A 26628-nucleotide genomic window follows, 5' to 3' on the forward strand; every position below is an offset into this window, starting at 1 on the left:
TACATAGAAATTCAGTGTGATGTTTGTATAAAAATAAGTCACCTTATTATTATCATTTTATTACAGTGAATAAACACACATTATGTTATGGATGTGGATTAAACCCGTGTGTAAAAAACTAAAAAAACAAACAAACAAAAAACAGGCGTAAAATGCTGCAATAAGCTGCGCTCTTGATTATGCGCTGGAATCATGACTAAGCTGTTTGGTAAATTTGCTACGAATCATCCATACCCACCTCAAAGTGGGGATAACTCCCACGGAAGCCACGGTGTTATTGACAAGACAAACCCAACACAGTGAAGGTGAACCCTGCCTCTCGCTCGCAGGTTGAAAAGAGGGCAACAATAGGACACTAATTAGAAAGCACTGTCTGAATTCCCAGTCGGGAGCGATTTGGAGAACAAAGGGCCGACTCGGTCCCCTCGGACAGTCCGGGACATGACTCTGATCTCCGCCTGGTAATTCCCTCCCCGAGTCCCGTCAGGGATGACAGGCGCATCGTAGCAGCGAGGTCAGCGGGGTGAGATCCGCCGCTGAGCAGCCTGGTGTTTTTGCTCAGCTCGCTGGCGGTGTGGTGGTCCGATTGGACAAAAACAAAGAAGCCACCGAGCCATGACCACCGGGAAAGTCGGGCACCGAGTGGGGACTCGGTTGTGGGGACACAAGCGGGTACATAACGTCCACGTCTGCTGTTCAGATGAGCCCTCGCTGCTCTCCTTCTCCTTTGGCGATTCGGTCTGTTGAAGCGCTCGCTTTGCCCCTACACCGAAGGGTCGCCTTGAAACCGGCGCACTGAGGAGGGAGGGGCTGGAGGAATGGAGGGAGGAGGAAGGAGGGGGGCACGGGCAGTTTGAAACCGCCTCTAATTTTTTTAATCAACATTTTTGCAACTGTGTAAAGCGGGGCGGTGTACTTCAAAGGAAATTTATGGATAATAAAAATCCGCGAGGGTCCGACAGTGCTGTCCGCACGAAGAACAGGGGGGTCACATCGGGGGTGAGGAAGGGGAGGCGTGTGTGTGTCTGTGCGTGGGGAGGGACTTTACACCAAAGGTCGATCACCCCCACTCCCCCTTTATGAGTCTTAACACAATGGTACTAAATTAGTACGCCACTTTTTCTCCCCCTTTTAATGCAAATGTGTGTGTCTCTCCTCCTGTTCAGTCTGCAGAGATTATGCACAAGCGGACACCCCAGCCTTGTTTTCACCTACAGCCCGATTTGCATACCGAAAGCGGTGAATTCGAGTCGCAGCCCTTACAATGCCGACAACGACAAGTCCTCAGTGGGTCTTCAGGAGGTCTCTGACCAGTGAAATAGTGCTGTAGATCACAGCGCCCAGTCGATTGTAGACCAGAGATATGGCCTATCGCGGCCCAACGATGCGGTCTTAAACAATGCTTTTGATGGCTCCCATGTCGTCAGTTGCCAGGCCTTAAACCATAAACTAGTCTGTGTTTCTGGCTTGTGACACGTTTCCCATTTCCACTCATGTCTTTTCACGAAACCATATACCTGATCTACTGTTTCTAAAGCCCTAGCCCAAATGAAATTGCTATCGCGAGTTTTTATGCTCGAATTCTCGGTTTTGCCCCTTTTTGTAGCAAATAGTGGAGAGTGGATTTTTTTCTGTGTCTTAATTGGGCTTATTCGCTGCTTCCTGGTGAGAAAGAAGTAAACTTGAGTACCACACTACCTAAAAATACACAAACAAAAAACTTTACAACGCCTCCAAACGCCTGGGATACTTTCCACTCCTCAATCTCCAGTGATTTTTTTTTAGCGTCTATTATAATCAGCGTGGAAACTGGTGGGTGGGTGAGTAAGTGGGGGGCATCGCTTTGACCCCCTTCCTCTCTCTCTCTCTTTCTCGAGCACACATGGTGGGGAAAAAAAGAGAAAACCCACTGCTTGTTTTGATCACTCGGTCTTGATGGAAGAGGGGACCTTGAAACTGCTCAACCTTTCCTCGCTCCATAATTGGTTTTATAGTGCTGGCGAGAGGCCACGGTGTGTGTTTTTTTTAATACACTCGGGAGCTTTGATCGACATTCCTTACAGCCAATCAGAGAGGAGCAGTGTGCAAAGTCCTGGGTTGGGTGGTGGTAAAGGAGGTGGGTGGGGCTTACAAAACAATGCCGTGTTTCATTGCTAGACGCGTCACGGGCTTTCTCTCTCCCCCCGAGTTATTCCCCAGTTTACCTTCGGACGAGCCTGTAATGGACTACTCCAGTTCTCCCAGCAACCTGGACGGATTTTAAGACGCGCTGGCATTTTTTTAAGCCCCCTTCACGACATTTTACCCTTTCAAGTAAGCGCTGGGCATGTTTTCCCCCGTCTTCTCTACGTACCATGGCCCTCTGTTAATAAAATAGTCGTATTTTTGTTGTTTTAAAAGCTATTTTGGTCCGCGAGTGCGATTTGAAAAGGGCGCGGAGGTTAGTGCACGCGACGTGTTGTTAATTTTTTTTATCGGGATGTCGTCGGTGTGAAAAAGCAACTTTCGAGACGTTTCTTCCGACAGAGTTTTGCGTGGCTTTTAGTGGAACCGTGAAAAAGTTTGAAACGTGGCTGAAATGCCGAGCCTCCTGCGCTGCCGTGCCGCATGGGTCACACCGAGAGGGGAAAAAGCTTTCGGTCTAGCTTATCTTCTAATTTAACTGTCCTGGACTCTTTTTATTAATAAGGAAAAAAATACAGGTACTTTCTCTTTGGCTCCCGTGTTTCTCTAAAGTGGTAAAAGGGCGTTATTGTAATTTCTAAGCGAGCCCTTCTTTTCAGAGCCCGCCCGCTTGGATATCACGAGTCATTGCTGTGATGTGTTTGTTTGCAGCCTTTGAAGGTGAACTCGGCTTTAGCCTTTTTCTTCTTAAGAAAAAATCATGACTAATAATGTAAGCCGTGTTTAATTTGGGGGGCAATCTGTAAATACATAAAAATAGGATATCGAAGCTACAAGCTACTGTGTTTATACCGTCTTGGATGCCGTTTGTAAAAGTCGCATTTGCTTGTTATTTTCCCCTAAACTTTTGTTCTGTATCTCTTTGGAATTATAACATAACACAGATATCTGCGAGGTTTTAATAAAGAGCTGCTCTAAATTCATTTGAATTGACCTTATTTATCTCTTTTCTTGTCCAGAATCAAGACGCATACTTTGCTGGCTATCCGTCGGTTTATAGTCTGTGCTGTACAACCCACTATTATGTGTTTAAACGAGTTCAAACTTGCAACAAAGCGTCGATAAAGTGGATATCATTCTAGGTTTTTACACAGTGTTTGCGGCTTGGGTTCAGATTTCGCTCCTTGGGCAGCACCAACGTCCAGTTGCGAAGTAACTCGGACTAAATCTGCATGTGCAGGCAACAAAACACCGCTCATCCCGCTGATAAATGATGCAGGCTTTTGCGAGCTTATTTATTTTTAACCCGTTTGAAATTTATATTTGATGCGCCTCTAGTATTTACTGTGTATTGGTTTACATTGCGAGTCGGCCTGAGCCTAGATTGCAAGGTTTACGGATTAGGGGGGCTGTTAATCAAGAGAAGAAAAGGGTGGGATAGGTTTCTAAAATCCGACGGGTTCTGGGTTTCCAGAGCGGGATCGCGAGATGCTTTCACAGTCGGGGGAAGAGCGGCAGCCGCTGGCCGCTCCTCCTGCTCGTTTCCCTGGGAAGCGGAGCGGCTGCCTGCTCGCTGTGCAGCGTGGGTGTAGTATCGCTCAGATGTCACATCATAATATTGTAGATAAGTTAAAATCGTATTAAAATCTTCATTTAGAGTACGACGGCAGTGCCTCACACGGTCTCATCGGCGATTAGCTGCTATTCGAGGTTTAGTTTTTGAAGTGCTTTTCCAAACTGCGTCATTGCACATATGGGCCGCCTGTTCGCTGGAAAGAAGAGAAATCCTAAAACTACCAGTTCCCAACAGTTTGCTCCGACATTGCAGTCTGCTGTAGATTATATGCCAAGCTCTTATTTTATTCTTTTTGTTTTTGTTTTCATTTATTTTAATTTTTCATGTATTTTGTAGGTCAGAAGGATGTCTGAAAAGGAGCCCGAATCGCCTGGAAAATTAAAGACATTATTATAGCCAGAACTGGCTTTTTCGGAATAGAGGGCCTATCCGAACGGACTATTTCCTTTCACAACTTTCCCCGCTGTGGATAATGGATGGCAGAGATTTTGGTCCTCCCCGATCCGTCCACGTACCACCTTCGTTGTTGGCGGGGCTCGCGATGGACTCTCACTCCATCCGGCTCGGAGCAGCTGCTGCAGCCGGGAGGATCCCTCCCTCCTCCGGTCACTTGCTGGGGAGTCAGCCGCAGCCTCTCCACTCCGGAAAATTCTTGCCATCGGCCATTAACCTACATCCACATCACAGTAAGTGAGCCACGCTTCATTGCTCAGCTTGGTTCTGTAATATGAGTGTCCCCCCCACCCAAAAACAACAAGAAGATTAAATATTAACTTGAAATAAAAACTGCGCACGGTTTGTGGCTATCCGTGGCAGCCTGCGCGGTCACCGCCTGAATGTGCGGTGTGATGTGGGCAAAGACAGGCGGCTGTTATAAGGCTGTGACAAGTTTCAGATGTAACAGATCGTGTTCGGGATCCTCGGCCCCTGTAATGTGCAACGCATTAGCGGAAAATTACTTGGCAGTTTCCGACACACATTTCTTCGGATTGAAAGGACAAACAGGGCTGCGGTGTAGATGTTCATGCAGCAGCTTGCAGGTCAGGGTGCAGCGGTCTAGGATTGCATGCGGACCATTACACTGTCATTGCTGCTCCAGGGCCGATGCAGTGTGTTTATCTGTGTTTGACACGGCGGGGGTAGTAAAGTTTTCACCTTAAAGGTATTACAGACCCGTGCTCGACCCGTTTCTGAGCAATAGCTGGAGTGGTTGTGTATTTGGAGTAAAAGTCACTCAGCTGGAGCATTTGGCAAATGGCTGATGTTTTTTTTTTCTTTCTTTTTTTCATGAATTTGTAGCAGTTCTGTTAAACAGCCCTTGTTCTGCTGCAAGTACACTGGAGAATCTGTGTAATGGAGAGAAACTGTGTGTATTGGAAGCAAACTGCTCGGGTATTACACAACCATTCTCCTACAAGTGAACGCCCATGTGTTTGTTTACATCGTGTGTCTGTCTGTGCATTATAAGCAGAATCATATAAGCCAGTATATGTCATTCCCTGTTGAGCTGATGATTTTTTTCCATTTACATTCAGTGCCTGCACAGTAATGTCTTGTGCTTTTTATTGGCATAGAGAGCCTTGAAATAACAAGAAAAGGAGATAACATTGCATGTTTGCATATGGTTTTGTGGTCGGTCACAGAGGAAGTCATCTATGTTCAAACCATATGTTCTGTGTGTGTGTGTGTGTGTGGAAAGGGATGTCTGCTGTTTCTTTCGGGAAAATGGAAAGTCTGACAAATGCTCTCACTGAGTTACTCTGAAGTCATGTAGCTGCGGACAGAGATACAATTACAGGTTTTCTGGTTTCTTTTAACCCCAAAGGTGATAATATTCCCTTTTAGATGTGTTCCCTCTTCCTTATCTGTGAGCGTGAGTTCATTGCAGTACTTAGGGGTCCAGTAAAGTGAGGGCAGGGGCTCCGATGAAGCGTTAATTTGACACCGTGGCAGAACCCACACATTCAACTCTCACACACAAACATGAAAAGGTGTCAGAGATGAAATCAGTGCACAGCAGGGAGTGTTGGGATGATTGATGGGTGCATTGTGGCAAAGAAATGTACCAGGGCACAGTTTATTGAACCAATTTTGCGCCTCCTGACAGTTGTGGGTATTACGACCTTAAATTTCTATGAGCATTTTTCATATATTTATATATATATATAAATGAGGACAATAATTTTATTACCAGCTTACAAAACTAAAGGCATAACCGACTCACAACTTGACCTCACCTCTCTTCACACTACTGGCGATGTCAATTAATATATCTTGCAGATTAATAGTAATTAAAAGGATGCGTTCCATGTGTGTTTTGGGAAAGAGTTGTATGTGCGTAGGCTGTGATGGGATTCATGTAAACTCTGTTAGTAAACTGCATTGCTTAAGGACATAAAGACTATACGAGGATTTGGAGGAAAGTGTGCTGTTTTTTTGTATGTTTTGAAACAAAGTCGCCACACTAATTAAGATCGGCCACATCACAAATCTACCAGCCAGCCTGGGAAATTCCCAACACATCTAAGAGTATTTCTAAATCATGTTTCTTTTAGTTCACTGAAAGTAGCCTGTAGTTAGCCCGTGGGAATGAGGTGGGTTATCGTGTGTTGTTAAATTCTCTGGAAGTGGAGCGATTTGTCCGCTGCTTGGCAGACTGGTGGTTTGATCCCTGACTGTAAAGCCCACGTATCAAAGTGCCCTTGAGCTGAACTTTACATACCTCGTGTATATGCTAAAGCCACACATTTTTCACTGTCATGGTGGTATTGCAAAAATATATGCTTGTTGACAAAAACAGTGTCCCACCCACCCCTATTTCCTAAATACCATGGAATATTTTCCCTTTGGAGTTAATCGACGTGTGGTTTTTTACTAGTTTTTACTCTTCCCAAATACCATTCTGGCTCATTCTTTCCCGGTTATGACAGTTAACTAAAACTAAGTGTGAAAAAACATTAAAGTTAAGTGAAATAAAAGCGGGAAGTAGACAAATTAAAGCAATTTTCTTTGGTTTTGGTTTTAGTTTGGTCAGATTTGTCAACACAAGGAGCCTGTGTTTGTTTCAGGCGACTGTATGTGAAGTTTTTGCTGTGTGTTGTTTTGCTTTGAGCTTCTTAAAGAATGCCACTCATATCGTAACAGAAACTAATAATAGCTAAACTAAAACAAGACATTTCTGCTCTATAGAAACTGAAGTGAAATGAGCAAACTTTCCCAGGAAACTAAGTGAAACGCAGCTCAACTGAGAGGAAAATTGTTTAACAGTAATAACTTGAGTTAGGATGACGTGACGCCCCTGCATCTCCCCTCCCGTGGCTCAGAAACAAGCCGAAAACTGCTTGTGTGCAGACGGGTTTGTGCGGCGCAAAATTGACGTTTAGCCAGAGGGGTTGTGGGACGGGGTGTGGTTGTGTTGTTGTGAAGCAGAATTGACCCAGCTGCTGTCCCAGCCCAGATTGGCAGTTGAAAGGCTCCTTTTAAAACAGGATACATTTTACCCTGGCCTTCCAAAACTCTGTGTGACTCATCTCCCCTGTTGCACACTCTCACAGCCTCTGCCCACCAAAGCCCACCACAGTGCGACACAGGTCATTTAGCTTTATGGCACTCCTCCATATCAAATCCCCACACATTACATTTAACCAACCCCGAATGAGATTGCAGTCCTGTGCTTGTAATAACACTATACAACCCTATTACATAATAATTACCCAGTAATTGTGAATGTTCATAATGTTCCTCTTTAATTGCAATAAACCGCATGAATCCAGTTCTCAAGGACCCGCTGTGCAGTCAGAGGAGCCAGGATCGCCCTGCTACCGTTTCTGTTTACACATGTTTCAAGGAATTCAAAGCTTTTCTTTTTTTTTTCTTTTTTTTGCACAGTTGTTTTTGGCTGAGCTCTTGATAGCAGGGTTGACTGTTTATAGCTGCCAGTGCAGCCTTATTTCCCAGGAGTCTGCCTTATTAGTTTTTGTTTAGTTCAGTTCTAATAGGGTTTCCACCTGACTTAATAGAGTAGAGTGTCCTCCCTTATTTTAACAATTCTGGGCTGCCAAATGTGGAAGGCAGCTTAACACGTAGTTTGCAATGCGTTGTGAAACTGCAAATAGTTTGTTGACATTTGTGCTGCTGGTGCAGCAAAAAGGGCATCTGTAAAGACATCATTTTCCATCAGCAAATCCTTTCTATGCAGCAGCTCCTCTATCGGCTCGCTATTCACCCAGGTTGTATCTAAACAAGATCAGGTTCAGTCACTGTTTATAGATGTAAAATGGCTGTAAAAGGTCCGCAGTCTGCTGGAGGTCTGCCGGTGCCTCCATCACATGATTGAAGCCATCTGTCCTCTCCTTCTACGTCCCTCACTTTTGTGCCTGAGTGCTGCAGAGGTAGGACCTGCTGAAATGTAACTGCACTGAGGAGACAAGCACACCCATACCTTTTATTTCTGCAAACTGTAAAAAGGTTGGAGTAGATGTCATAGTAGAGGTTTAAAGGTAATTTCACTTTGCTTTTAATTACCATCTTATACGTTTGAGATATACTTAGCACACTTGAAAGAATGAACTTGTATCACCAGTAAAACTAAAACTTCCTTTATCTTCTGTAGTTTTGTCTTTATTTCACTAGATGGCAAATCCAGCTTGTTACCTAAGTTATGTGCCCAAGCCTTCCACTTTTGGCCTTGTGGGTAACCTGTGTGTTAGATGGGGCCAACGGGCTTTTGTTGTGGGCACTCTCAGGTGTGTGAGAGAGAAAGAAGTAACGTTGCTGACACGTAGCCACAGCTCATGTACATGTGCTCATACTGTATCACTTGATCTTTATTGTTGTCGTTCAGTGTTGTTTTTATTGCAACTTGTATGCACTCTACATGGAGCTCGGTGCTAGTTTTACTTGCCAGAGTCACTTCTTCATGACTTTTGTGCTGTTGCTTATGAAATCATCAAGGCTAAACAGAAGTTCACTCATTTGCAGAAGTAGAACTTGCAGAACTTGTAGAAGAAGAAACTGCAAGGGGAAATGACATACAGGGAAGAAAAAGCAAATTAGACAGTTAATGATTACGCGGACACATTATTAAGATTAAAGGGGGATAATGCACAGAGACAGAGAGACTATTATGCAATGAATAAAAATGTAATTAGTGGTTTTTGCCTTATTTTTGCCTTATTTGGTGTACTCATGCCTGCTGTGTTGTGCTTATTTATTTCTGGGACTGATCATGCAACGCAATGTGTCCAGAAAGACCAAACCTTGAGTTTAACAGTTCGTACAGTCTCTCCTCTTTACTCTTCACTCTGCACAGCAAAGGTTAATTACCAGCTACCGGTAAAGACGCTGTGCTTAGCAGCAGAGGTTTCCGTCCACTGCAGGGCTGCAGAGGTAGACTCAGAAATCTGTTGCCCCGCAGAATTTGAAGCTGCTGTCACACCTCAAACACAAACACTGTTTACAAGATTGGCAGCTCGTTCTTGCTGCTGGCTGTGATCAACCAGCTCTTCTTTTTTTCTTGTCATTGTTCATATTGTTTCTATTGTATCACCTGTCATGCCTTTTTTGCATTCACTAAGCTTAAGGTGGATCACCTGTGCACGTGAGCAAAAACCCAGGCTGCACATTCAGTGGTGTGTATCAGGAACTCAGTTATGCAGTTAGTGGTTGAAGTGAAATGTAAACTATTTTTTCTTTCTTTCTTCTTTTTTTAGTGTCACTTTTGGTCCCAAGTTCTTCAGTTCTTATGTTCCCACCGTAGTACTCAGAGATCACATGGTGGTCTAACACACTGTGACATCAGATTTTTTTCACTGGATTTTGAGCATTTAACTTCTGTTTTCCTCCTAACAAATAGAACAAAAGTCACAGCAGCTCGTCCCCCTCCTTTCCCACATTTTTAACAAAACCAGATGTAGGTTAATTTGCTGTGTTGTGATATTTGCTAGTGAATGTCACAAATGCTTGTTTAATGAGATGAAACTGTATTGCTCATTTCGTGAGACTTGAGGTAAAACAGCATTACTTTTCACTTTTAACTGTCTTCGGTACACACATTTCAGCCTCCCCCATTCGGAGAAAGGCCAATAGCTGTTGACACAAACAACCTGAGATGAATGGAAAAGGAGAACTAAATGAGTGGAAATCGGCATTTTATTTTCAGAGGATAAGAGCTGAGGTTTTGCTGGTTGTGTGTGTGTATGTGAGAGTGTCTGTGTAGATGAGAGGACTGAAGTCTGGTGTATGAGAATGGGAGCATGTGATTGTGCTTAGTACAGTTAGGGCTGGGGCTTCCCCCCTGAGACTCTGCAGAGAGAAGAGATTTATACTGACCACAACACATTCATACACGGTTAGATAAATGTGCTCGCCCTTCAGTTGTTCTGTCTCTTTCAGTCTTGCACACACTCACAGGGCACACGAGTGGAAGGCTAATAATTCATGCGGCTTGCAGGGGCAGGCCAGGGATGTCTTGGCTGATACCAATTTGTCTTCCGCGCCGCTTGGCTAGTGTGTCTGTTTGCACTTAAATTAATGTGGTGTGTGTGTGTGTTTGTGTGTATAAATATATATTCAAGACATACACACCTAAGTATGTGTGAGAAGATGTGGCTCAGACACATCCCCCTCTCAGATTAATTGAATCCTTCAGGGGAGAGAAAACGGGCTCCTTAAGAGAAAGCACAAGGCTCTCCTGCCCTGCTACAATAAACCTGTCAGTAGCAGAAAAAACGACACACATATACAGCACTCACACACAGCTGTCAAACATGAGAGTGATAGCCCTACGTGTGTGTGTGTGTGTGTGTACAAGCGTGCTGTGGCATGTTGAAATACCCAAAGCATTAGCTAAGTCGTTCTCTGTGCCAGATCCCTCCCTTTAACACAAACAACAGCCTCCAGCACACAAAGGTCACACACTGTGCTGTGTCTGTCTGTTTGGCTGCGTGGTGAGTCTCTACGTGTCCCATTACATAAGCCTGATAATATTCTTCCCAAGGCACTTAGGTAAAAGCTCAAAATGTGTAACAACACGAAGGAGATGCACACAGCAATTTTGACACGTGAATAGTCAGTTCTAGCTGATTGTTAGTTATGTGGAATATGTTTTAACCAGTGGAGACGCCCATACCTGCAGCATGTTTCATGGTTTGGCTTACAAATGCTATTAAAGCTGAGCTAAACCTTTTATTATTGTATTATTTAGTGTTACTAGTGGTTGTTCCTATTAAACAATCAGTATATGTACTTTTCTGTGATGTCAGTGAGAAATCTTTTTATGTTCATCTCAAGCACCTGCCTACCGTTTGAATCCTCTGTAAAGGGCAGCCAGTCACACACACAACTATCTTAATATGAAAGGGGCTAAACTGGCTTAAACTATAGAGGAGTTCTTAATTTAGGGGCTCAGTGTAACATAAATAAGGATCATTTTTGAAATGTGACTCATGCCAAGCCACTCTAGTAGAGTGCAAAGATAAAAATATGGAGCTGGAAATCAGCCCTTGAGTTTGCAGTCATCCTTAGATTGACTGAAAGGTCCTTTACTGTGCATTAAATGAGAGAGTGTTTCTAAAAATCGGGTTGTTTCCTGTCACTACATATGTGGTTTTGTGATTACACCACTTTGTAGTTTCTGACTCTCTGGTCTGCAGCTGTGAATACAGCTTTGTGGTGCTGCATGATCTTAATATGTGTGTTTCTGTGCACACACTACCATCCTTGCCATTTCGTCTGCCTGTCTGTGACACATGTTGGACTCACGTTTGCCGATTTTCGAGGTGTGCGTCAAAGTAACACCTGCCATCGTCACAGGAGATTTGAGTGCAACTGCGTGGGACGGTGTGGATGTTGGTGTACTCGATTAATGTTTGCTCAAAGTTTGGTTTTGGGTTTTTTTTTGTAAATTTGAGCAACATGGATTAAAACATCAACTTTTTTAAAAGAAATTGTTTAATCTGAGAGAGTTAATTATCCTGTGTGTGGTTTCAATTGAGATGGCTCAGTCCCACTGGTCTCCCTCTGGTGTTGTGCATACTGGTGACCTTTCACAACTTTGTAATGTCCTTTAACTACTTCCTACTACTGCTATATATACACTATGTACAACTATATATCCCAAATCTTCATTTTATTCAGCAGGTTTCTGCTTGTTTTAATAGTTTCATATTGTTCCCAACCTTTTCTTAACCACTAGCGCTAAAATCTAAATTCTTATTATTCATACTGTATTAAATGTACTTTTTAGTGCTAAATAATGCAAAAGTAATCTGCCTTTAATGTCTGATTAAAAGCCATAAACTGGGGTTAAAACCTCAGTAAATAAAGAAAATGTAAACTACAATTTACAATTCACCAAATACAACTGTGCCATTTTTTTGTATAATGTGGTTTTAAAGTCATTATAAACTAAAATTTAATTCCAATCTATTAAATAAACAATGGAAGAACTGGTCAGTGATTAATGTGTTTTACAACCAAGAACTGCAACAAATCCATTTATCAATCTATTATCTATTGTTCACAGAGTCCAGATGGCAGCTCAGTTTGGGTCTCCATCTGATTTGACATTTCAGAGCTCATGTAATGTAATTTTCCCTTCATTTTTCTTCCGCTTAGAGATTTTCCTTTAAAAAGAAAAAGAAATTACGAGTCTCCTTTCTTTTGTTGTGCGTACCACCTCCCACCATTTCCTCCTACTTACTTTTTAAGTTGCCATTAATAATATTTTTTTTAATCAAATGTCTCTCTTTGGGGTTGCTCATCTGGTACTCACATCCAGTACACCAGAGACACATTAGTCCTCACTGCACACTGCCTGTTTCTTTAAAGTTTCACTGTTTCATAAAGACAAAAGGCCACCCAAAATAAAACATAGTGAGATTACGGGTGTTTATTACTATAACACTTTAGAGAAATCACGACAGTACTGTGCAGCTCATCTCCTTGTTTCCCGAGATTTGTTGTAGCACAGCAGTTATTTTCAGATGTGAAATTTTAGCCCAGAATAAATGCAAGATCTAGGATAAATAATTAACATTCTGTCTTTCTTTTTTCTTCTTCTTCTGCTGTGTGGTAAACAAACTACTCCAACCCTTCCCTGCATGTGTATTCAGAGTATCATCAGATGGAAGGAGATCTTTTTGGAGTTGAGCAGAGGAAGCAGCTGTGCAAGTGATTCTGTTTGTTTAAAAATTAATTTCTTTTTGCGAACTTATTTCATTTTTCTTTATTCAATCAAACGACAAAGAGAGAAACCAGTCAGATGCCACCTTGTTGCAGTTCGGTTTGCCAAAACGAGAGCTGACGTGTCAGAACTCGAACTTGACATTTAAATTAAAGTTGAGAAACGGTTTGTATTCAGCTCAGCTGCACAAACAACACAAACAAAACCTGTTTCCTGTAAACGGCTCCCAGCAGAGGAGAACCAGACATCTCCATTTTGAAATAATTAACACACTTTAAACCGCATGGCTGAATGAATTCACGGACGCACATGCAAATTCCCGCACCTCCCTTGCTTGTGTGTGAGTGTGAATGAGGGTTTCTTACAGTTGGGGTTAATGGTTACCAGTGTGTCAGTGTGTCAGTTAACTGTGGAATGTATAGCACTGCAGAGTTTTACTGTTTCAGTGTTTTTCTTGCAGGGAATAAAAACCAGAGATCAATAGAGATCTCCCCCAGCTAACCCTGCTCTGAGTGCCACTGATGGATAACAGACTGTGTGTGTGTGTGTGTGTGTGTGTGTGTGTGTGTCTCAGGCTTTTATACCAGAGATTTTCTTTCATTTTGTCTCCCCTTTTTTCTTTTGCACATTTTCCAGTATTGTTACATTTTGTGTGTGTGTGTGTGTGTGTGTGTTTCAGAGAATTTGGATCAATTTGTGATCAACACTGACTTGTCAGTTTCTCTGATTTTTATTTTAGATTTTTTTCTTTGGATGTGTGCGCCTTTGTGCCAGATTTGCAGTGAGTCCGACAGAATTGATCTCCTTCCTATCTCTGATATCAAGATATATTTCTTATACTGATCTGAAAATGGAGGCTCAGAAACGCGTTGGGAGTCAGAGAGCGCGTTTCTTGGCAACTCGTTTCTCCCAATATGGCAAACTAACTGTCTTGTGAACTGAGAGCCAAATGCTGTGTGTGTGTGGTGGGGGGTGGAGTTGTGAAGGGAGAGGGAGAGAGGAAGGAAAAGGTTAAAAGAGGGAGAGGGTGAGAGAGAGACGGAGCTAATGAAAGAGTAATTCCAAAACATTTAAGGAAACATTTCCCTCTCAGCTACCATTTGGATGTTGTTTCTGGAACAAGGACTGCAAATGTTTTTCCTCTTTCTACCCCTCCCACTTTTTCCTGCTTTTGACTGTTCAGGAGGCGCAAAGGGACTTTGGGATTGTATTTTTTTCCCTGCTCACTAGCACAAAGCAAAACTGTAGACTGTGTGTGTACATGTGTGCGTGTGTACTCAGACACATGGAATAAATGGCCTGTAGGCGGCTACAATGCCGAGATTGATCCATACTCCAGTGAGGCATCTGTGCCTCTTGACGTGTCTGTGTATGTGTATTAGAGAGACCCTGGTGTTTGGCCTGAAGAAATGGAAACTGCTGACATCCTACCAGGACTTCAACAACCTTGACAGGTGGTGGTGGTTGGAAATGTATTTTGTGTGTGTGTGTGTGTTCATCAAGGGTGCATCTATGTTTTGCATGTCTTACACATGAGGTAATGATTAAAAAGTGGCTTAAAGGTGAGGATAATTTGTTAAAACAACATGGCTGTCACCTAGTGCGACACACATGGACACTCGCCGATGTGTTGAAAAGTGGCAGTAATTAAAAAAAAAAAAAAAATAGTGAAAGTGGTAGAAACAATTCAGGCTTTGTGTCAAGAGTTGAACTAATGCCAAATATTTTAATCGAAACAGTGCGGTTATTCCTAAAAAGTAGGAACTGTAAAATGTCCACGTCAGGAAATGTTGCAAAATATGCTTTAAGTTCATAGATGAGCAACTTTGCCTTTTTTGATTTACAGTGGTGAATTTAGCAACAGCATTTCAGCTCACCTTTTATGTAAAGTGATTGCAGGACACATTGCAGCTAACAGTTGTTGTTTGTTTGTTTTTTAAAATACCGGTCGCAGAGCACTGACTGTGACGATTCATCCAATTTGAGTTTACAAAACAAGATGTGGTCCTTTTTTATTTTTGTTGTTTTTGTTTTGTTTTATTCCAGCAGATCAGTTTTGAAGTTTGTAGAGGATGAATGGAACTGATTTAGTCAGCTGAAGGACAAAATCGCACTACTATCTTTGAAAACAACATAATCAAGATAAAATGATGCTGCTGGTTTCCATTCCAGGGATTCTGTTTTTTGTTATAAATCAAGGACACACCTTTCCAAGAAAGCAGTGACTTCCCCTTCTTAAAAGCCAGAACTCATCCCTTTCTTAAACTGCGGTTTATGATTATTAAGACCTATTTTAAATTGTAAATTATGTTTGATTACATAATTTGTGCCGTTTCCAAAGTCGATGAATAATCATGTTTTAATAATAATAATGATGTTAGTGCTGACCCCAAAATTGGATTTATGCATTTGGTCATAATTGAGTAAGCCCAAATCAAATCAATGTCTTGGGTAAAGAGTATAAAAGTACTCAGCATTATTTACAGCATTTCAGGCCCCTTCTGTTCATGACTTGCTGAATAAAGGCTGTGTTGTTTGAGGGCTTGGCTCCACTTTACACACATGCAACAGTTGCTCCTCTATTAGTATTTCATAAAAAAGTGAGTGACATGTCTGCTGTCGTGTTAACCACGGGGAGAGCAGGGCTTTAATCGTGAACATCACAACTTCAAGGAAAGAAAGCGCACACCTAAAATATTGTGAATTATAAACACAGTTGAAAGCAGAAGGAAAGTGAGGTTTGTGTTGTTGTTTAATATTAATATTGACATCAGTGCATAGATGATACTGCAAAACTGCACAGATGGAAAATTGTGCCATTTCTGGGTAAAACCTCATTGCTGCTTTTCAGAGTTAACGTGTGTGTGTGGGTGGGTGGGTTTGGTGTGCATGTGTGAATTTGTAAATGCAGGTCCACGGTGTGTGTGTGTGTGTGTACAGCTTGTGCAGTGTTTTTGAATCAAAAGCGCATTCACTGCAAACCCACACATAACTGTTTGCACATGTTGGTGATCATACGGCAAAGAGGTGCAGGGACTCTAAGCACACGCGCACACACACGTTTAAATGCGAGCGTTAATAAAAACTGTGTCTAATAAGGCAGAGTGTGGAAGAATCCACCTACACAGTGTTATCACAGTGAGAGAATAAAGGCACAGTGCATTACTTCTGTATGTGTTTGCATGCACGCCTTTGCGATAGATTGGAAAGCTGCATTTGGTATTGATTTAAAATGGTGTGTGTGTGTGTGTGTGTGTGTGTGTGTGTGTGTGTGTGTGTGTGTGTGTGTGTGTGTGTGTGTGTGTGTGTGGCTGCTGACGGACTGCAGTTTTAATGTACTGATTTAGATGCAGGGGAAACTCGGCAAGCACAGCATGTCTCTTGGATTCCCACAGGACTAATACAGAAACACACACATTCATTCCCTCCCCCCTCCTGCCCGTATACAGGCAGCACCCTTTCCCCTACACACATGGTTAGTTTTATCAGGGTAATGGCCGTGGAGCGTGTTCAGTAATGGTTCAGGAAGGGGGGATCTGGGGGTCCTTGGCTAAACATGAAACCTTTTCCAGCTCTTCAGAAGGTTGCGCTTGGAAGAAGCTGTAATGGTTCAAAGTTTGCCAGTGGACAGATTGCACATCTGATGAGGGTGGAGTCTAATAAAAACGATCGATAACCGTATCGTGTTAAGATATGAAGTGATTTACGGGGATTCACGCTCTCCATGGAACTGGATGCAGTGGTGTGTAGTGGTTGGCTTCAAGAGTGTTTCCTCTGACACCTTGTACGACCCAAACACTCTGAATATTACTTATATTGTGGTTTTATTAATAACACCTTTATAAATGTATTGGGAAACTCTAAACATTAACTGTTATATATTATATTATGCAGCAGGCATTTTTCTGATAAACGCTCCTGTGACCTCTTGATTTATGTCAGTCTAATGCACAGTGGCCAGTGCAGGAATAATCTGGTCAGCTAAAAAGTCATCTTCAGCTATTTTTATTATGTTATGTCTCATAGTGAAGCGAAGATTTAAATAAAAAGGTACACATTATCAGTTTGATTCCCTCCAACATTAGATTTTGCTGCCATATCTTTGTAAAGGGAAGCGCTTTCAGTTTTGCGATGACACAAAATGTGACTTGTTACCAGGAACGGTGCATCGGGTGCAAAGCTACAGCAAATTTAAAAGAAAATACGTCAAGAAAAACTGAATATGTGCGCTTTTTTTTTTCTTCTATATTTGTGTTTCTGAAAACACATTTCGGTTTCAGTAATCGTCAGCATATTTCTAAAAATATTTCACTGTTTTTATGTGTTACTACCCTTTTTAAAAAAATATTTATAGCATTGTGTAATCAAGCTAACTGTTAATTTCCATGAATCGTTGTTGTGATTAACAGGTTGAGCTCAAGCTGTAACAAACAGTTAAGGTGTTGGGTATTTTTGCAGTGTGTGTGTGTGTGTGTGTGTAATTTATATTGCATATACATCTTTGGCCTAATGCTGAAATACATTTGCTTTTAATTATATTTTTTAAATAATTGAAAAGATTTTGTCTGTGAGTTGTTTATAAGGTTGAGTACATTTTTACTTGGTCAGATTTGTCTCATAAAAGCTGTCAGCATGTAATCCAGAGCTCTATCTGACAAATCCCTGTCCCATCCTGAACAGAGACGCACTCCTCCTCGTGCCCCATATGGTTGCATTCCTCTTGTGACGATTGTGGCTTTTGGTTGGTGGTTACATTAACTTCCCTCCTTTCTGAGTGAAGTCTGTCTGTGGTCTGTCTTGTTGAAATGGAGTGCATGGCTGCTCAGTAATAATGTGATTACAGCAGACTGCTCGGGCACAGTAACATCAGCGCATATTGATTTAGCTCCCCTCACCCAAAAACACACACAGGAAGGAATGACATCACGTACAGAATAAAAAACATTGACTTTGTGTTGTTTGGCCTCGCGGTTACAAGGGTGACTGACAGTCTTCATTCTTTTTCCTATAGGCGATGCCTTCACGGCAGGCTCCAGCCCCTTCCTGTCAGGCTATCCAGGCCCCTCCTCTCTGACCTCTGACCCTGCATACAGATCCGCAAATCCCAGCAGTCTGCAGATGGCTCAGCTGTGGGCATCGCATGCTCATGATGGTAAATCACCTACATTTGCATTTCTGTTTCTATCCTCCTTTTCTGTCCCAGTACATAATTCAAAGGCAGAGTGGCATCATATTTTCATGGCATTTTTCACAATCCTGTCCTGACCAATGCCCAGGAGGCCTGTTCCTCATTGCTTACTCCACTGGGATCCTGTTCCATTTCTGTCTCACGGCTGGTAGCTCTGCTGCTGGCTCTGTCCTGAATGTGCCTTGGTTCCTCTGTCCTCGACCAGTCCTTTACTTTCGCCTGTCATCTGTTTCTGTAATCTGTCTTCCTCTCTCTTGTTCTTTTTTGAGCCTTCTGTCCAGTACGCACTTTGTCTCTGTCGGCGTCTCTCTAGTTCTCCTGCCCTACTTTTCATACACCATCCCGCTCGAACACACTTTTAGACACACGGAGGGTTGTCTCCTTGGACTCCTCGTTTCCTTAACTTGCCTGTGCCTTTCCTCAAGGCTTGTTCATTAAGTGATTGAATCTCGGTCCCCTCCTCATTCCCTTGTGTCCTTTTGCAACTCCTTATCAAATCTCACTGGAGTAGGTCAGATAGGGTAGAAAACAAACGCCACAGTGCATTTCAGCAAGGTAAGAGAGAAGGACAAATGGATTTCATTTAAGATGCCTTTTAAAAGTGATTGCGTTGCCTGTGTGACGCACGGCTTGCTCAGTGCTTTTCAAACATTGTAAATCAAATTATGTGGTTAGTTTATTTATTTTAAGATTTTGTCTTTGTTTCTCAGTTCAGGGACTGTTGTTCAGGCACTGACATGATTATAGCTCATAATCTGACCTTAGCTTTTTGGAGACTCTGCTTGTTTCCTTCTAATGGCCAAGTGTCATTTCCTATCAAAAACAAATGGGGAAAAAAAGCTGTTTTTACAGTAGACCTCTTGTGCTTTTCCTTTTTCCATATGCTATTACAGTGGTGGATGCTCACATTAAACATGGCCACAGTTTAAAATAATGAGGTTAGTGTATGTGCAAGTAATCCTTGTGGGTCAAAAGCTCAGGCTTTAGACTAAACACTGTATGATGTCAGTGAGAGTGGATATGAGAGCACTAATATGGGTAGTCTTAGAGGTGCCCAGTGTGGAAATGTGAGGTAAAATGGAGCTTGCTGGCTGTATGTGAAACTGTTCCTTCAGGGTTGTGATTAGATCTCCTGTGTGGGAATAGTGCTACTAATTGCTCATTGTAAATGTCTAATTATAAATCTAAATTTAAAAGATGTAACCTGTTTCACTTTATATTCAGCCAGAGAAGGAAATATAAAGGGTGGATAAACTTTGACATTTGACTTAGGTTTGACTGGATTTAAGGTTGAAGTCTCTAAAGCTAAAAAAGCTAAACCCCCTGCTTGGTGAAGAAGACTCCTGAACAGAATCCTTCACGGGCTAAGAGAGATTCCTAATACCTGGTGGCTGGCTTTGATAGCAGCTAAAGTTACTCTAAGCTGGAGACGATTCTGGGCAGCAGCTAAGAGGCAGACTTTGGATATGCCTGGGATGCACTGTACTGCTACAGCTGAACCACAAATCAAAGCTGTTAAAGATCAAGGCTAGCTGTTAACTGTGGTTAAAGGGAGCTTTGCAAGAAACCCATCCTGCATGCTGTTACCCTCATTCCATCATGCCTCTTATATTTCTGTCTCCCAGTGCCTTCTTCTAATGCTGACACCCCTTAACACCCACCTCCTCGGCTTCTCCGTTTCTGCATCTCAGAACGAGGGGAGACCCATTTATACCTCTGCGCTGCTGCCGTTGCTTTTGTGCTGGAATGGCAACTGCGTCTTTAATACTTATTGGAATGGCTGGAGTGTGGGAACAAGGAATGCCTCACCCTCCTTTTTTTTCTTCTTCTTTCTCTGCTTATGGCCTAACGTGGTGACACCAGCCAGCTCAGTCCTAACACAGAAATCCAAACACAAACCTTTGTCTATATTAAGATCTGGTCTCTGAGAGCAGCAGTTGGCTGTCGGGAGACTCTTGCCCAGCAACCCAGGCTGACCCACAGACAGAGTGATTTATGACATGAGCTCAGCTGTAAATGTTTTATAAAGAAAAAAAGAAACTGAGTCACAATTGATAGTGTGGTTAAATCTCTTGGAGCTGAAGTTGATTATTTAATTCAGTGGACAAAAAGAAAACGGATCAGCCACTTAACTGAGTGTCCAAATAAATACACGCACGTGTAGTTTAATTTCACCCTCTCATGTGTACGTTCTGATTTCATTTTCTCTAAAAGTCAGCAGATACTAAAGGAATCACTTTGAAAAGTTGGAGCATTAGAAAACGAAGGTAGCTCCAGTCCTTATGTCAGCTGATTACTGATTATAAGTTAAGTGGATAAAATTGTAGAAACTGCTCTCATTACACAGTAACTCAATCATTACAAGTTAAACAAACACCAGTTTAAACAGTTTGAAATGTTTAAACATCAAAGCAAGAGTCATTGAATGCATGACTAAGAGGAAGAAAGAATGATGTAATGATCTGAAATGCCTCCTTGTGATTTCCTCATACATGGTATTGCTTCAGACCAGCTGACTGTAACGTCTCAGAGTCCAGGGTGACAGTCCAAAACCCAAAGGTCTCAGATTTTACAATAAAATGACTGTAACTGTTAACGAATTATCAAACAGTCAAAGACTGATTATCTGCAGGTCAACTAATAGATTCAAAGTTGACTAATCAGAGCAGTCAGCATGCAAGTGTTGAGAAATTTCTACCTGATGGGTTAGAATGAGAATTTGGCCAATCATTGACCCTAAAAATCGTCATTGTAAAGAAGATAAATGCCATTACTGAACATTTAGCCGGTGCAAAGTGGAAGTGACACAACAGATAAATATCAGCCTCTGCCATGAGTCAACAAGACTGACGTTCAGAGGATAAGCTAACAAAATTACCTTTTATAGTTATACACTAATTTACTGAACTTTTCTGGTGTTTTCAGTGTCATTTCTATAACCTGCATTCTGTGTCTTCAGGCTACCCCCCTCTTCCAAGCAGCCTGTACTCCAGCCCTTACCTGGGGCACCTGGGGCACCTTGAGCCTCCCTCGCTCTCCCAGCACCCTCTCTATGATTCTCATAAAGGTCAGTATCTGTCGCCGACAACATTCACAAAGATCAGTTGCCTGAATTTATTGTACATATTCTGCCTTATCCTGTGATACATCAGCAGCAGTAGGTTTTGTGCTAAACCTTTTTATTATAGTGTGAAAGCCTATTTAGTTGTGGGCCCTGGCCAGAAATACAACACCAGATTTAGCCCTGATTCCTTTGTCATTTTCACACTATAATGTATGTCTCTTCTGTCATTCGGCTGTTGCCGATCTACTACAAGTCTTTTGCATTGTTACGTTTTCTTGGCAAGTTGACACATAAATATTTATTATTATTTTTCACCTCTGCTTGAGTGCTGCAGGATGCTGCTGTACTCTGCCTTCATCATCTGTTTCATCATCTGTCAGCATGCAGTGTGGTTGTTTGTGTTGTCTGACTTGTGTGTTATGTTGTGTTTCTAGAGGGATATTACCTGCCATCCTCCCTGAGGCAGTCACCTCTCCACCCCCCGTCTGCTGCCTCCAATACCCCGTCCAGCTCCACACCCCCACAGAGGACATCCCGGGAAGGGGTGAGGGAAAGGTCTTATCGGGGAGAGAGGGATAGAGACAGGGAAAGGGAGCGGGAACGTTCAAGAGAGGAGCAGCGGCCGCAGAGCGTGGTGGACCTGACACAGGACGGGAGAGGTGAGGAGGACCGCAGGGTGGGCAGGGAACGGGAACGAGAGAAGGAAAAGGACCGGGACGCAGAAAGAGACAGAGATGGTTGGTCCTTCCATCTACACCAGCAAAAGTCACACTCCCAGCCTTCCACAGTGGAGCCCAGATCCAGGCTGTCATCTCCACAGACCTCCTTCCCTCCTGGTGGGGGTGGAGGAACAGGCAGGTTTCATGGACCAGAACCGGACAGAGGGAGTCGGGACGAGGATAGCAGCTCTCGACTCCACCATAACTCTAATGCTAATGCGAATAACTCAAACCCTCATTCAGAGAGACATAGGAGGAATGACTCTGTAGCCACATCAGCTGGAACCCTCCACATATCCTATGTCCTCCCTCCTGCTCTCCAGTCTTCAGCAGCTGGTGCGCCCCACCTTTCCACAGCCAGAGAGTCTGTCAGGGAGCAACGAATAAGCGCACCTACGTATGTGCCTTCTGTGGAGGTTTATGATGAGCAGACGGGGCCGATCCAGATAGCATCACAAGCGCGCGACAACAAACACAGAGACAGAGAACGGGAGCGTGACAGAGACGTGGAGCATGAACGGGACAGAGAGAGGGAGAGCTACAGGTTTCATGAGAAGATCCTCATGGAGCATCCTCGGCTCTCCCACTCAGGCGATTTAAGCAATCAAAGAGAGGAAGGTTCTGTGATTTGTTCCAATGGTTCCGTTGGTAAACGAAGCCAGGACGCATCCCTCTCCATTCAATCAAGGTTCAGCCCAGAAACCAGGGACATCTCTAAACACTCAAACAGATTAGGCATAGAGCGATCTGCGGCAGAGCCCAAGTGGAATCCTATCAGTCCGGTGACCAAATACGCTACAAGTCACATGGCTGCTCTGGCAGCCCAACACACGCTTTCTTCTCCCCACAGCCAGCAGACACACACGCGAATGTCACAGTCCCCTCACACATCCCATCGACACAACAGCAACACACAATCGACCCACAGCCATTCCCCCCAAACGCACTCCTCCCAGCACGGACACGGGCGTGCAAGCGAAGAGGGTAGTCAGAGACGCTACCTGGACCCATCGGCGCTCTACCGACCAGGGGGTTCCAGCGGTGGAGAGCGTGGTGGGGGATTGGGTTCGGATTCTAAAGAGGTTTCGGCCATGCAGAGCCTGATCAAATACAGTGGAAACTTTGCTGCTGAAGGCCCTGGTTCCTCCAGGAACATCACGGACGGCAGAGGGCCCTTTGGTGGATTGGGGAACATTGGGATGGAAGTGGAGAGGGAAAAGGAGAGGGAGAAAGAGAGAGAGCGAGAAAGGGAGAGGGATAGGATAGCAGTTGGCTCCGGTGGTTCAGGAACATTAAGGATGCCTCAGCTGAAGAGAGAACAGGAGCGACCCGACAGTGCCCGCTCCTTTGGCCGGGAAGGTGAGGGCGAGGTGCGCCACCCTCCGGTTGGGATCGCTGTTGCTGTGGCTCGGCAGAGAGACAGCGGGGCCACCAGTAAACAGACGAGTGGAAGCTCAGACACACAGAGACCCCTGCTGCAAACCGCTATTAAAGGTCAGTACTCCTTTGGTCTTCTTCAGCTGAAAACTCCTTTTTTTTTTTCTTTTCTTTTCCTGGTGACTGGTAGACGTACAAATCTGAGTGCAAATTGCACTCAGTGTGGGTTTTAAAATACTTCCAGGAGTCACATTCACTGAACTGATTACACAATATTTTAAAGTTACTGGCAAGGTAAATCAAGTGTACTTAGAACATTGTTCAAATGTATTTGCTCTTGCTTCTGCTTTCAACCCTCCACTGTGGCTTCTCTCTGAATTGTTCTGCAGGGAACATCCCTTCAGTTAAATGAACCAAGAGCAAATGATTCCTCATTTTGGTTTCTATGAATAATAGACGATTCATTTTCTCCCGCCTCAAAGTCATATTTCCTCAGCCTCCTGTTTGACACTGAGGTGTTCATGCGTGTAACGTGATTTGAATGGTTAAAAACAACTTTTTTTCCCCACAATTTGACTAATTATGTCATAGGGTGTATTTTGTTGAATGGCTCTCTGCTGGCTGCATAGCAATTCCTGCCATACTACACTCCATTCTTGGACGTCAAGGTCATTCAGCTCCAGTGCTCCCGCTCCATCTCCTTGTTTCTGTTTCTTTCTCAGCACCGTGTGTCATTGAGCTCTTTCTGTCTTCCCACAGCTCGGCCTCACTCTCTCTCTTGCTCTTTTCATTGAGTTGAATATCTCTCTGCCTCCCCACCCTTCTTTCCTTTCAGAAAAGGGTTTTGTAGAGGTACTCCCCCCTTGTCCCACCTCTGGGCCCTCTACTCTTTCTCCACTCCTTCCCCCCCCTCTCTGCATTAAACATGTCATTACAGAGTGCAGCTAAAAGCTACAAACAAGCCTTGAATTACAATAAGACCATGGCTGCGTTGCTAAGCAATGGATCAGTCTTGAGTGACTGTGTGTATATTAGGAATTGTGTGTATTTATGAGCTACTGTAGATGCACATGCAGTGCATGCCTGTTTGCGATTGGGGGGGGGGGGTTAGTCATTTCCTTCCTTGAGCAGATTGATTTGCTAATAGCCTCAGTCCCTCATGCTAGGAGGAGCTCTAAATAAACAGCAGAAGAATTACACTGGAAATAGATGGATGTGTAAATGGAAGGAAGCACGAAGTGGTCTAATGATAGGAGAGACCATCTATCAATAGGTTGATGGACCGGAGGAGAAAAGTGTGTCAGGAAAGTAAGAAGAGTATGAGACAGATGGAAGCACAGCGATGAGGAATGTGGGGGAAGAAGAGGGGGCACGCAGTGTTTATCCATGATACAGAAAGGATAGCATGTGGGGCCGGCTCCTTGTAACCTTGGTAACAGTGTAGAACCCTTTCCTGTGGAGCATGTCAGGGATTGTTAAAATCTCTTGTCCTTTTATAGGCTACACACACACACACACACACGACTGAAGGGTTTGGCACACATGTATAAAACCTTCTGCTGCTCGGGGACCCTCAGTCAGCGTTGATGAGATGGAAAAGGGTTAATGGGAGAGAGGAGGAGACCCTCATGTTTATTCTGGGTTGCCCGCTTGAGTGCTGCTCCCCTTCCTCCTCTTTTCTTCCTCCTCAGTCTTTTGCCGTTGGCTCTCATAGTAAGCAGGATAGGTTTAAGGCCCTGTGTATGCAGTAGTAAGGCAGCGATGGCAGGTTCACGTGTCTCCTGCGGCACTAGACTAATAATTGATGCGAGCTGGCAGCTGGAGTGAGAGCCGTCGCTCCATTTCTGTGTGTGTTTGTACAGTTTGTGTGCACACACACTCTGTTTGGAGAATGAAGCTTAACATAATGTTTTTTTTTTGTAGCCTCTCCGCTCATTATGACATGCTGTGCCACCTTTAGTCGCTGTCATCTTGTATTTTTCCCCTTCTGTTCTCTGTTGTCACCCATCATGCTCGACTTTATAACCTTCTGCCAAAGTTTCCTTTTTTCATCCCTACTATAGACCAGAGAGATGTCCAATAGTAGAGTGCACTGTAGCAGGTAGCATAATATGGCTGTTATAGCCCATCATATTTTCTTCTATGGTGTAGTATCGAAGAAAATGTGATGATGAATCTTTTTCTCTCTTCCCATCTTCCTGAATGTGTAGATGAAGAACGTGGAGAGGACCGTGCTCGCCACCACAATGACAGACTGCTGGCTGGCCGGCTCGAACGTGAGCAGGAGAAAGTGCTCAGGTGGGGAAGTAATTCAGCTATTGATTTTTTTATTTTATTATTTTTTTTATTGTTAGTAACTCAGTTACTCATTAGTCATGAATCATGGTTAAACAAGTCTATTGGGCCACCTGCAGGTCTCCTTCATCACCTTTTCTTTAAACAATATTAAATTAAAATCGTAGCCTGTATATAAAGGATGGAAGAATCAACTGTGTCACCTGTTGCTTTGTGACTTAAACTCTGTGGTTTTCACCACTTTGTGAGTTTGGTGCTACATGTGACCATATTTGCAGTGCAGATTTCAAACTTATGAGCAAGCTCAGCTAACGAGCTATATCCCGAAACTGTGCGGGTGCAGTCGACACAGACTCCTGCTAATTCCTGTGAAGGAACAAATAAGGGACTAGAATTTATACTCACCAAAACTGGAGCACAGATTTAATTCCAGTAAAAATGCTAGTGAAGTGGTCCAGTTCAGCCACTCAGATTCGCTGATACAGCACAGAGCAGGTAGCTAGTTTGCATCCACCTGTCTGTCAAAGCAGTCATGTTCCTGTTAATGCAAAATTTTAAGCCTGAACAAAATCTAAATCTTACAAAACATCCTGTGTACAGTTGTTATGAATGTGGTTAAAAATGTTTATGTAGCACACTGTAAACTGGTTTATTTCTGCTGTAAAGTCGAATGCATTATGGGAGTCCACTGGGATTGACTCGCTTTTGGACCTGTCCTTGAAACTGCAGTTTTTGGCACTTCCACTCTGCCTTCATTTCTCAGCCCCAGGGGTTGTCCCTTTATTAAACGGGTCTTGTTTCCTTTTAGAGAGTCCAAGGAACTGGCAGAGTTTACTCAGATGCACCCTGCCCCACTATCTAGCGGCTTGACACCCGGTATGATGACGTCCAGCCTCATGACCCCAAACCTTGTGGTCACAGGAGGGGCCGCTCTGGCAGGGGCAGGACGATGGCCTCCCGACCCCTCAACTTTGACCTCTCACCCATGGATACCCCGGTCTGGAGCTCCCCCAGTCTGGCTCTCTGGCTCTCCATACAGTATGTAGATGTGCTTTTGTCTCACACTTTAGATTTTTCCTCAAACCCCTCGTAACATCGTTG

At 43.5% G+C, this 26628-nt stretch overlaps 1 protein-coding gene and 1 long non-coding RNA gene across 3 annotated transcripts in view; both read left to right on the plus strand.

Moving 5' to 3' along the window:
• Window positions 1-2171: 2171 nt before the first annotated feature.
• The window catches only part of tnrc18 (trinucleotide repeat containing 18), a 45741-nt gene continuing 21284 nt past the window's right edge, over window positions 2172-26628 (plus strand). For both annotated transcript variants that reach the window (XM_085158351.1, XM_085158352.1), the window contains exons 1-7: window positions 2172-2313; window positions 4037-4386; window positions 17896-18036; window positions 21032-21139; window positions 21571-23349; window positions 25443-25530; window positions 26336-26565. In XM_085158351.1, coding sequence (XP_085014477.1) covers window positions 4173-4386; window positions 17896-18036; window positions 21032-21139; window positions 21571-23349; window positions 25443-25530; window positions 26336-26565 — 2560 coding nt within the window. In that variant the 5' untranslated portion in view covers window positions 2172-2313; window positions 4037-4172. The remainder of the gene's footprint in view (window positions 2314-4036; window positions 4387-17895; window positions 18037-21031; window positions 21140-21570; window positions 23350-25442; window positions 25531-26335; window positions 26566-26628) is intronic.
• Window positions 5190-12863, plus strand: LOC146520455 (uncharacterized). Its single transcript, XR_014873936.1, has 2 exons — window positions 5190-8428; window positions 8459-12863. It is a non-coding gene; the product is annotated as an uncharacterized LOC146520455 (long non-coding RNA).

This window comes from Neolamprologus multifasciatus, chromosome 4, assembly GCF_963576455.1.
Source record: "Neolamprologus multifasciatus chromosome 4, fNeoMul1.2, whole genome shotgun sequence".
Classification (NCBI taxonomy): Eukaryota; Metazoa; Chordata; class Actinopteri; order Cichliformes; family Cichlidae; genus Neolamprologus; species Neolamprologus multifasciatus.